General features: G+C 42.9%; 1 protein-coding gene and 1 long non-coding RNA gene across 4 annotated transcripts in view; one reads left to right on the top strand and one right to left on the bottom strand.

Moving 5' to 3' along the window:
* The window catches only part of CASP7 (caspase 7), a 30672-nt gene extending 27519 nt beyond the window's left edge, over positions 1 to 3153 (top strand). For all 3 annotated transcript variants that reach the window (XM_073240393.1, XM_017641426.3, XM_037011071.2), the window contains one exon: positions 1586 to 3153. In XM_073240393.1, the coding sequence (XP_073096494.1) occupies positions 1586 to 1815 (230 nt within the window). In that variant the 3' untranslated portion in view covers positions 1816 to 3153. The remainder of the gene's footprint in view (positions 1 to 1585) is intronic.
* The window catches only part of LOC118971097 (uncharacterized), a 79631-nt gene that overhangs the window by 21881 nt on the left and 45520 nt on the right, over positions 1 to 12230 (bottom strand). The window lies entirely within an intron of this gene.

Genomic DNA, 12230 nt, shown 5'->3' with positions numbered 1-12230 from the left:
ATAACTTATGTTACCCCCTCTACAAACGCAATGCATTGTTGTACTATAGCACCACAGAGCTTGAATCCTCATGCTATAGTTACCAGTATACATGCTACAGGAAAGAATTTCTTAGTGTACCTCAATCACTTTACACAAATAGGTTGTTTCTTTTTATTGTACATTTATTTAGTAACTGGTTGCTGTAAATGACAAGGACAATGACCCAATTATCATCAAACTAGTGTGACCAATTGGCAGTAGGAGGAAGAACAGCTCCTCATGTAAACCAGATACAACTCTATTTTGTTGCACGCTGGCCTTTCAGTTGAGGGGATGGGGGTAGTAGAATCTTCTCTTGGCCCTGAATGAACAACCAGGAGGGCCATGGCTTTGCTGCTCATGCTAAGACATTAGACAATACTGTGGTCACTTCCGAAGTCACACTCAGTCACAGTACTGTAACCAGAATGTTTAGACTGAAATAGTGACTTAAAACCCTGAACCTGGCTTGGCTTTAAATTTTTCCCAATCCCAGGTGAGCCCTGCTACAGGGCTAAGGTCGTAGGAGGACTTGATCCTTCACCTCTCTTGCCTCCTTACCCACTTGCCAGATCCCTTTTTAGATTCTCCCATGGTAAAGTCGGGAGGGAGGCAGGGATGGAGGGAAGTGAGTTACGGGTAAGACCTTGGTCCCATGGTCGCCTGGTTCCTTGTGCTCTGGACCAGTGAGGTGGTCAAAGCTGGGTGCTTTCCTCTTGGACACTTTCATGAGCCCCTGGGTTCCCTGGGCCCTGCCCCCCACCCCCGCCGGCCCTTGGATTTGCTTCTTCATTCCTGGTTGTGCACTGGGGTCCCTTATCTCCTGAGCATCCTCTAAGGTACTTGTCTAGCTCCTTCTGCTGAGGACTCCTTGTCCCTTCAAGAGATCCCGTTGGACAGGACCCAGGGCAAACTGAAGCCGGCTTTTTCTGCCATGAGTTGCCCATGAGAAACACCCCTTGCTCTTAGGGTGCCAGCCCTTCCATGGCAGTGGGCCCTCCTGAATGTACCCCTAAGGCTCTTGATCATTCATCCCCTCTCACTTCCAGATTTCTTCAACAGGAGATAGGCTCTCATTCTGTGTCCCTTGAATGAGACAGGAACACATCTCAAAATTCCTCAATGTCCCCTGCAAATCCCTCTCTTGAAGCTTGGATCAGAAAGTGGCACTCACCCCAGAGGGCGGGGAGGCGTTCTAGAGTTTGGGGGTGGTTCTCCAGCCTTCCCTTTGGAAAGCTCCTTGTGCCGACTTGTCTGCGCTCACTCACGAAGCTGGTGGGTGTCCGTGCTGGAGCAGCGGAGCACTTGTTGAGCATCTTCACACAACCCTCTAAAGCTAAGCTGTTTGCTCTCTGAGCACATTGACATCACATCATTCTCATTAGCGACTTCCAGGCAGAGTTGAGTGAAATAATTTCAGAAAAGCAGGTGTGAAGGCCCCAAACGCTGAGAGCCCATTCTCAGTATGGGATTCATTCTCTGACCTGGGGTTGGGAGAAGTTCTCAGTGAGTGGAGCAGCAGCCAGGGCACTGATACTCTCTTCTCCTTTCTCTCCCTCTGAAGGCTATTACTCATGGAGGAGCCCCGGAAGCGGCTCCTGGTTTGTGCAGGCCCTCTGCTCCATCCTGAATGAGCATGGAAAAAGCCTGGAGATCTTGCAGATCCTCACCAGAGTGAACAACAGGGTGGCCAGGCACTTTCAGTCTCATTCTGATGACCCTCTCTTCCATGAGAAGAAGCAAATACCATGTGTTGTCTCCATGCTCACCAAGGAACTGTACTTCCGAAAATAACCATTCCAGGGGGGTGCATTCTAGCCCAGAAGGTAGAAGTTGTTTGTTGATGAATCAGATTTTTGATGCTCTTGAAATATCTGGAAACCCTGAAGGATTTTAATTTCAGAAAAATGTATTGATTCAACAAGAAAGAAACTTTCTGGTGCTGTCTTATGTTCCTATGTTTTCAGAAACTTTTTTCAGTGTTCTCCATGTGATGACTGTATTTCCTCTTGAAACAAATTTTCTGTTTATACTTTTCTTGTTGTTGCACTTAGTCATACAACACAAGTGACCTCTGAAGATGACTCTCAGCTGTGTCCACAGTGATTGCTGATAACAGTGGCAGAGTCCTATTTGCCCCTAGCAAGGAAAGTCCCAGTACTTGACAAAACACAGGCTGTATTCACTCGTATTGCAGAAAGTGGGTATTGATTGTGGTTTGAGTGATTTTTCATTGGCTTAGGACAGATTCTTATGGAAAACTTCCCATGTAAGTTGGAGAGGGAACAAAGCTAATGGTTCTAATATGTATCAGTCAGGACCCAATAATGGAAAAAAAATAGAAACCATTTCAGGTGTTTGAACAGAAGGCATTTAACAGAGGAAATGGACATACAAAAGTGATAAAAGAGAAGCCAAATGAAAGGAATCTGTTACCACAAAGGGCTATGAAAAGCTATGGTTCCCTTAGTCCAGAAGCTGGGGTCATCCCTCAGGAGCTGGGACCACAGAGGGAGGTGCCTGGCAAGAGCTAGGACCACCACGGGGTTGTGGAAAATGAAGCCATGGCAGGCACAAAGCCACCACCCATGATATGATGACACCAGCTGAGCCAGAGATGGAGAAATATCCTGGCTTCACACCTCCTTCTGCCCTTGAGTCTTCCTCCAGCGCCTTGTCCTTCCAGCGCTGCCTGGAGGTCAGCTGACAAGAGCCCTCAGAAATATGACTTTCCGTAGCACGGAGCAGAGGGAGGGCTAGTGAAGCAGGGGAGGAACAAGAAATGGAGAGAGGCCTGGCCCACGATGTGAATATAAGTAATCATATTCCCTAATGTTCAGCCATTCCTCCATGGAATCATTTTTTCATTGAGTTGTCAGATAATCTATATTGACCACAATGCACAAAATAATCTGTTTTAGCTTTAAAATATGCCTAGACCTTTTTATTCTAATCCTTATTCTGAGTAAATCTTTTGTTACCTCAAATTCTGTAAGTAGAGAAAAGTTTATAGTAAAGATTTCTGCACTTTGTTCCTTTCCAGGTTATCTTTTGAATTCTATTCTGCATAATAACTGGTTAACAAACAAATGTTTATATTTGTTGATTAAAATGTGGTTGTTTAATTCTTAATGCTCTTGGTTTGCTTTCCTTTTAAAGTTTTATGGCAGTGAAAAAATGGGAAAACAAGGTAAGAATTGACCCCACTGACTTGACCTCAACACAAAATATAATTCATGTTCCTTTTGAATTAAAGCGGTAAGTAAATAATCACTTAGGAAGCTGAAACTCTTTACCGAAAGTGTTAATCAATTTCTGAAGCTGTTTGTGATGGGCTGCCATTTATTAATCTGGCAACAAAATCAGATGGTGTAAAAGTATCTTCTTTCAATAAGAAAATTAATTTAGGGCCAGTTTATTAGACTTGTCCTTGGTATCCTGCCATCTAAAATAAACCAAATGTTCAAAACGTAAGTGGAGATCATGAGTTAAGAATAAACATGCACCTACCTTACCGTTTCCAGAATTCACAGGCTGTTCTTTGGAAAACAGCCTATTTTATTACAGGTCCCTATCACGGAAATAAGTATGCCTAAGCGCATCAGAAGTAGACACAACAGCCCTCTAGTTATTTGCCTTGTAAGTTTCATTAAAGAGAGAAATGATTCCAAATGTCATTTGGACTTATTGAATCACTGAACATATTTTTAATTCTCTCAGCAGTTAGTGTTTTTAAGCTTACAAATAATGAGTATTACCTCATGTCCCTTGGACCAGAGATATGACTGGCTGTTAAGAAAGAGTCTTCATCCTTGAATACTTCACTGGGCAGACACTTGTTTATTAAGATCAGAAGTCCCATTCTAAGCTGGGTATGTGTTCAGTCACACCTACATCCTCAAACTTCCTGGGTTTTTCTAATTCAAAGTTCTGAGGTAACACTAAAGGAAAACTCAGTCCTGGTGAGTATACATTCTTAATTCTGATTATTTAGAAACCAAACTGCCCTTGGTAGGAATAGATTATTCTAGGTACTTTTAGTATCCAGAGCACTGCTGATGTCATATGAAAAGGACAGTGCAGACCTGTGGTGTCACTGCTGACTCAGTGGGCTCTTTGTTGTTCCTGTAGGTGCCACTGGCCTGCTTTAAGTGTTAGCTGTTAATACATTCACAGTCAGCAGTATGTTCCGCACTGAGCTTTTTCTCTGAGAAAATTTCCATAAACCAACATAAGACTATTATGTCTACGAATTGCTCAAAATTGGTCCCAAAATAAAGTGCTGGAGTTCAGCATATTCACATGGTTTAAAAACAAGGAAACCAAAGCCTGTTTGTGAGAAAGAAAGTGATGTCCATTGAAAGGGTACAGACACCTTATTTTGCCCAGTCTTGCAGGGCATCACTTGAAATCTTGTTACCAACTACTCTGGTAACCAAGGATTGCCTTTTGACTTCCTAGGAGACCCAGACTCTCTGTCCAGCTTTTCATCTTTCAGGTTCTTTTCTAGCAAACATCTGCTGGATGAGAAGGTGCATCTGTCATCAGTTTAAAGTGACAATTCTTCAGTGTCATTAGGCAGAGAGACAAATGGCAGTAGCCCAGGTATCACTCATTTCTGAAAGAATGTGGTTCTTAAGAGTTCTTCACAGATATGCAGATCAAAAGGTTCTTTTACAATGCTTGCCTTATAAATATTGTAGTGCCTTGCAACTCCAGGTGTGCACACAGTGACACCAGCCATCTCTGGGAGCTTGTCAGAAATGCAGAATATCAGGCCCTGGCCCAGACCTACTCAACAAAAATATGCATTTTATCCAGATCACCAGGGAATCCGTGTGCACATTACAATTTGAGAAACTCTGTTTTGAGGTCAAGGACCACTTACTTACGCCTTTTTCCTTCCCCTCTGCACTGAATATGGAGCTGATAATATACTATATGCCTAAAGAAAATTAGTGAAAGAACATACATATTTCGGGACATTTTCAGGCATCTCTTAACCTTCAGCAAAGTCCTCTTGTAAAACTACACGATGCCTTTAATTTACATAGTATACTTTCTATGCCCTTCTCCATTTTAAAGGAGTGTTCTGCGGAGTGATATAAAAGGATTATTTATATGTTCTCAAAGTATCTGCAAATGTGAATTGCAGCCTTTAAAATATCTTCATAAACAGAGCAGGATTAAGGGAACCATTCATTGCATTTCACTGGTGGCAGGAGTCGTTATACCTTGAAGCCTCAGAGCTTGTCTCTTTCTACTCGTCCTCAGATCCTGATAAACACCAAGACACCAAGAGAATTATTACCTCTCCCTGCCAGTGTGATCAGGCCATAGATCACCTTTTTGATAGGCCTCAGGACTTCTTTTGGGATCAGATGGCAAGTAATTCTTCTTGATTCATAAATCATTAACCCAAACAGACCAAGAACGTATTTGGAAGGCCCCAGCCACCAGCATAGTACTGATGTGGACATGGAAACTCCATTAGCCTGCAGTTTCACGCATGAATAAAAGTACCTGATCAGCATTCAAAAAGAGCCAGATATGATGAGTTGCTTTGGCATGAATTTTGGTATATAGGCACTATAAATATTTATGGGATTACAATTTCCTACTAACTTAATTTTAAGCATTTGAAGTCAAACTATGTCAAAGGACTTAACTTGAGGAACATGGGGTTATGGCTGCACATGTACAAGGCTGAGCATTTCTTGAGCTTTGATGGTCTGACCCAGGTGGATGGCATAAAGTTCAGGAAAGATTTGGGAAAGAGAAGATTTGGGAAAGAGAAGGAAGGGCAAACAGTCTGATAGGTTTGGTCTAGATTGCTATTTCTAGCTTAACTTGTTTAAGGCATATGTCAATCATAGCATCATACTTTCCTGTTAGGATTAGGGTTACCAAAGGTGTTTTAACCATTAGTATTTAAAATTTGGCTCTGAGTCTGATCCGAGTTCTAATCCCAGCTCTGCCACTTGACCATTTAATACTGTGACCTTAGTCAATCCTTCAGTTCCCTCCTGTACACATGAGGATGGCAACAAGAAGAGCAAATGAGATTAATGTATGTGAAGTGCATGTTAGCACAATGCCTGCCACGAGATACTCAGCCAAAGGTCAAAGGTGATAACAATGATGAGAAGCTTATGGAAAGGAAAGAACAGAAGCTGCTCCACTGGACCCTCCGCTCACTCTTTGTGCCTCAAGGGCCGTTTCCTTAATCTTGTCTTCTAGTCATTGCCTCACAAAGTGAGGTCTACCAGAAGTGCGGCGATTATACCAAAGACTGATTTCTGCAGCAAACACTTAGAGTCCTACTAAATGCCAATTGTTGTGTCAAGTATTGGGCAAAGACGATCCAAAAATGATGCTTTCCCCAGAGGAGGTAAACAAATCGCTCCAGTAAATAGTGACTCTAACAGCGCTGTGTGCACATTACTCCAGAATGCAGATGAGGTAGTGTCCCTGTCTTTGGGGATTCAGAGAGGGGTTCCCAGAGGAAATATCATCCTCTTCTACTTCAACTTTCCAAAAAGGCTGAAGGGAGGCAGCAGAGAAGGGGAAATTAAGGTCAGCAGGTAGACGACGTTTCCTTCACTCCACTGATTCCCAAGCTTTAGATTGCTTGAGAATCTGTTTATGAAGCAGATTTTTATATCCCATCCCACCTGCCATTGTGATTCAGTATTTCTGGGGTGGAGACCAGGAATCTACTCATTTAACAAGCTTGCCTGGAGATTCTAATGTAGGTGGTCTTAGGATAGCTTATGCTGATACCGAAAGGCTCCCTTGCAGATCAGCACGAATGGCAGTAAAGACCAGCAAAGGGCCAGCGACGCACTGGCTCTTCACAGACTGGGTGTCCCCGTCAGTCTGGGCTGCAATGATAATAACTGTGCGAGAGGCGGCTTGAACAACAAACATGTTTCTCACTGTTCTGGAGGCTGGGAAGTCCAGGATCAAATTGCTGGCAGATTCAGCATCTGGTGAGAGTCAGCTTCCTAGACTTTACCTTGTTGCTGTGTCCTCACATGAAGAAAAGGCAAAGAAACCTCTCTGGCAACTCTTTTATAAGGGCACTAATCCTACTCATGAGGGAGCCACACTCATGATCCAAGCTCCTCCTAATACTGTCACATTGGGGGTTAGGACTCCAACATATGAATTTGGGGGGAGTACAGTCAGTCCATAACACTTGGTTATCTTATCCCCAGACTGAACGGCAAAGGATTCAAATCACAAACGTGCTAAGAACTAGAGAACTCTTTCTCAAGAACTCTCTGAGGCTGAAGAGGAGCTTCAAGCCCAGGGCAACTTTCCTTGGAAGCCTGTGAAGCGTAAGAGAAGAAGAGCAGACAGCTTGCAGTGAATGGGTGCAGGTGCACTGGCTTTTCCAGCTGGTGTCAGCAGGCACCCATCCTTCCTCTTCCTCTCGAATCACTTAGTCAATCATTTCTAGATAAGCAGGGTCACTCATGTTTTCTCTCTCCTCTAGTACCTCGTAGGTACCACAGTGCAAAATGTTCCCTTTAACATTACTGATATTTTTCAAAGAAATTTTCTCTACCATGCCTCTCATAATTATTAACTGGGTTGATGTTAAGTAGGAAAGGGAAAAAATAATTCTAAAGTGAATGTTTTTTATAGTAGGGTAAAGGGCTAACTTTTAAAAGCTTAGGAAATCAGCTTTTGCAAATTACCTTTTCTGAAGCTTCCAGATGTATTAAGTGCTGACAGTCTTTAAGCAATGAGATGAAAGAGACAATCCTTTTTGTTTTGTGTTGCTAAGTACACTTTTACTTGGCATAATGAAGCCTGCCTTCCTCCTGAGACATTTGCCAGCATATATTAATTGCACAAATATTTACAGACTGCTAAAGCACATGGGCAGTTTAGACCAAAAAAGATATGGAACACTTGGAAAAGGCCTCTCTGACACATTTTATTTGTGGCCAGTTACCCAGAATCAGCATAAACTCTTTGCTCCTTGGTCTGAGCAAATGTGTTTAAAGAACATTGTCCCTGGGTTCATTTAGTGTTTACTTGCCTGGCAATGTTTGCTCAAGTTTCTTCAAGAGCCTGTGGGGGACACTTCTTTTTTTCAGGGTTAAAAATAAGGTTTCCAAAAATACATATGCATCTTATGGATTGCTATATTGCCGACAATTTTAATCTCCTAGGCCACCCACATGCCATGGACAAGATTTATCCAATGGTTGGGCCAAATCCCAGGAGCCTCAGAGAGCAAAAGTGAACAATCTGAAAGACTTGAATTGCAAAGATCCTTAGTACCATCTTGTTTTCCTAACATGTTAGTTAAGAACAAAGGCTCTGGAGTTAGACAAATCTGTTCAATCACAGCTTTAGCACACCCAAGTCATATGACCTTGACGAATCTCTCAAGCTCTCTAAAACTCAATTTCTTCAGCTTAAAATGCACATAGTCCTGGGTAGGTACATAGGAAGTGGTGCCAACCTCCAAGGGTCTTGTAAGGAGTAAATTGAAGAATGAATGTAAAGCACTTGGCACAATGCCTGGCACACAGGAAGTAGTGAATAAAGGCTTGATTTCTTTTTTCAACCCGCCTGACCTTATAAATAATTTGGGTCACAGAAAGAACATTAGGAAGGGGGAAAAGAACATGCAAGTGAATTCTAATATACAGAAGAGGCCCTTTCTGAGGATAATGGCTGTGCATGCAGAAAAGAGGGAGAAGGTGGGCAGGAGCTGAAGTTAAGTTGCCAAGAGATCAAAGGACGACAAGAGCATGGCTTGGCCACTAGCCCAGGCCTCGAACGAGGAGCAGGCACTGAGTGTAGAGATGTCCAATGAAATACAAGGGTGCCTACTTAATTGGAATTTCAGATAGAACAATCACTTTTTAGTCCCAAATATGGCATGGAGCATACTTACACTAAAAAAATTTCATTGTTTATCTGGAATTCTAATTTAACTGGTATCCTGTTTTTGGTGTGGTTATTTTTTTTACTGGTTTTGTCTGCCCTGTTTTGTTGTGGTTGTTGTTATTGGTGTGTGTGTGTGTGTGTGTGTGTGTGTGTGTGTGTGCACGCGCCACTCTTGCAGTTCCTAGCCCTAACTCTAGAGACTGCTGTTCCAGCTGCCAGCACTTCCTCTTAGCCCTGATTGCCCACCTCACAGGGATGTTGGAAGGAGAAAAATAATATGTGGGAAAGGTTTTGCAAACTCCAAAGAACTCTAAGATCAAGTAGGAGACACTTCCTTTGGTATGTACAGTTATGAAAACCCTGAGTCATAAAGCAAAATCCAGGTCTTAGTGGATTTAAGGCGATGTTTGGAAAGTTCCAAGGAGTTTGAGGAGATTATTCAGCAGGTGGTTTCTAAAGACCCTAATGAGAGAGACTAGATATGATGATTCTCAGCCGTGGTTACATCTTAGAATCACCCGGAGAACTTTTCAAGTCACAGTGCCCAGGCAGCACCCAGACCAACTAGGCCAGGATTTCAGGTTGGGACCAGGAACCAGGGTTGTGAAATCTCTCCATGGAATTCGAATTTGCTCCCAAGCTTGTAAATCTGTGGCAAAATATGCCTGGGAAGATTTCTAAACGAAAAGTGTGGTTATAAGATTGATATCAGAGACTGGGTATCTGAAGGGGAGGAGAAAAAAATACAAATAGGAAAAAGGAAGGAGGTAATTTAGATAGATCCAGCTAGGTGACATAGATACAAATATATTCCACCTGCTTAAAAAAGAAAGACCTTATATTTTAAAACACCTAGTATAGGGAAAATCATTATGGCTACTTTTAAAACCAGGAGATTTGGACTAGAAGTAGTGGGTTAGGTAAGAATATCAGGTGAGAATTTTCTATAATTAATCAACCAGCACCTAACAGCCACATAACCATTGGGAGCAGAGGTCTCTCTCACTTCAAAGGGCAAAATGGTCCATTTGTAGTTGAAGAAACCTGGGTTGGAGGATTTGTACTTTCCACAAAATCACAGATGGTTCACAATTTCTCTTCTAACTTATGACAGGACTTGTGGGAGCTGAAGACCAATTTCTCTTTCAGGCATAAAGATTTAGAAGATGTGGGGTGGTTATGTAAAAATGCACCTATTCATGTTCTGAGTGAACCACACTTACAAGAGAAGCCACCATTTGTCTAACTAACCATGATAGACACCTAAAAGGAAATAACTTTTGTACATATTTTTTTCAATCAACGAATATTTATTAAATGAGGTGCCAAGCACTGTTGTTGGCATTGGGGATAGAGTAGGTAACAAAATAGTCATCCTAGAATTTACATTTTAGTGGAAAAGACAGATCGTTAATGTAATTTCATATAGTGAGAAGTGTTATGAAGAAAAAAAAAAGCAGGAAAAGGAGCTAAGGAATGGTGAGGTGGGAGAAGGGAAGGTTAAGTTCAAGAGAAAGGCTGGGAAAGCCCTAAGGTCCATGTCTACACAGAAACTTGGTATAGTGCAGGAGTGGGCCACATGGATATGTGAAGAAAGTTTCTAAGCAGAGCAAGCAACAAGTGCAAAGGCCCTGAGGCAGCTACCACCTGGGCCTGTTTGAGGAATATCAAGAAAGTGGATGCTGCAGAGCAGGTGCTGGGAAATAAGAGTAAAAGGCAGGTAGAGCAGATCACCTAGGGCTTTAACCATGCTGAGCACCTTGGATTTCATTCTAATGCAATGGGGAGACATTGGAGGGATTTGAGTGGGGAAGTGATAGGATCAAAAGAACTGCTGTACGAGATGCTGTGGAGACTGAATTAAAGGGAGAAGGAGAGGAGGCAGGGGGCCCAGGCAGGAGGCTCTGGCTAAAATTGCCCATGTGAGATGATGTGGGTTGGCGTGGCCATGGAGGTCATGAAAAGCACCCAGATTGGGGTTTTACCTTGAAGGTAGAGCCTACAGGATTTGCTGGCAGATTTGAAGTGGGAATGTGAAAAAAGGCTAGAAATTGAGGATGACTCCTAGGCTTATGCCCCAAGCAGGTAGATGAAATGGTGCCATTTCCTGAGACTAGGAACATGTTTGGTAAGAAGGATAAGAATGGTGAAAATCAAGATTTCTCTTGTGCACATGCCGTTTGAACAGAACATAGACATGCATACTAGACCTTTACATTAACCCACCCAATATCCATTCTCCCCATAGTAATCTCCAATTGCTTTTGCAGGTATCCTAAACTCCCTTGCTTCTTTGTCCCCCTGTGGTATCTCCCTGGCAAAAACAGAAACCTGGAATGAACCTCACCCCCTGGCTTCCCTGTGTCTGCTCCTGAATAACTAAATGCTATTCAGACAAAGCCACACATCAGGCAGATAAGAATCTTGCTAAATTCATGGTTACCAATCCCAGTGGTTCCTCAGCACTTCCAGCATTGAGGGATGTTTGTAGAGTGGGGAAATATCTAAGGAAGGAACTCCGGGGATACTGAAATGAAGGGCTGCATGCAGGCAGAGGAGCAAGTAGAGGCAAGACAAATCGGTCGGTGCCCGGGAGCACCAGATGAGAAGAGTGCCTTGGAAGCAAAGGGAAGAGAGAATTTCAACAAGGCTTGGCCAACTGCCCTCATCTCTTTTTGAGCAAAACTCTTTTTAAGAATTGTTGGGTACCTGGGCAGGACAACCTGCTTAGTGCCACCCTACTGATGACAATTTCATTAGGGATGACTAAGCAAATCTCCCTGGAGACCCTTGGCATGTGCAAGTGTATTGGAGAAGCCAGGCTTTGCCAGGCTTTTGTTTCTTCACGTGGCACAAAGGAATCATTCCTACCTTCCCCAGGAAGACATTGGGAAGGTATGGATGCGTGGGAAGCAAAGGGATTGTTTCAGTGGTAGTCATTGTCAGAGGTCAAGGCTGGGCTGCCACTGTTCTCAATAAGAACCATTGTGACTTTGTTCCAAAGTCTGCAGGGAATTTTTTTTTATTTGTTTGTTTTGAAGTTTTGTCTCTAGACATCTGGAATGCCAGAATCAGTTCTGTGCCAGACCGCAAAAAGGATGAAAGCCCAGAACCTCCTCCTGGGACACCAACTTCCTTTTCAGCTTGAGGCCTGAGTAAAATCTGCCCTAAGATAGTAGTTCAGGAGCTTCCTGTTAGTTCACCTTCCAAACAAAACTTGTACTTAATCCCCACCCTGGCAATCAGAGCTCAGAGTGAGAAGGGGTAATTTCAGGAGATCCACAGACAGGGCACTT

The sequence above is a fragment of the Manis javanica genome, chromosome 7 (assembly GCF_040802235.1).
Source record: "Manis javanica isolate MJ-LG chromosome 7, MJ_LKY, whole genome shotgun sequence".
Lineage (NCBI taxonomy): Eukaryota > Metazoa > Chordata > Mammalia > Pholidota > Manidae > Manis > Manis javanica.
This window is presented reverse-complemented; position numbering and strand designations above follow the sequence as displayed.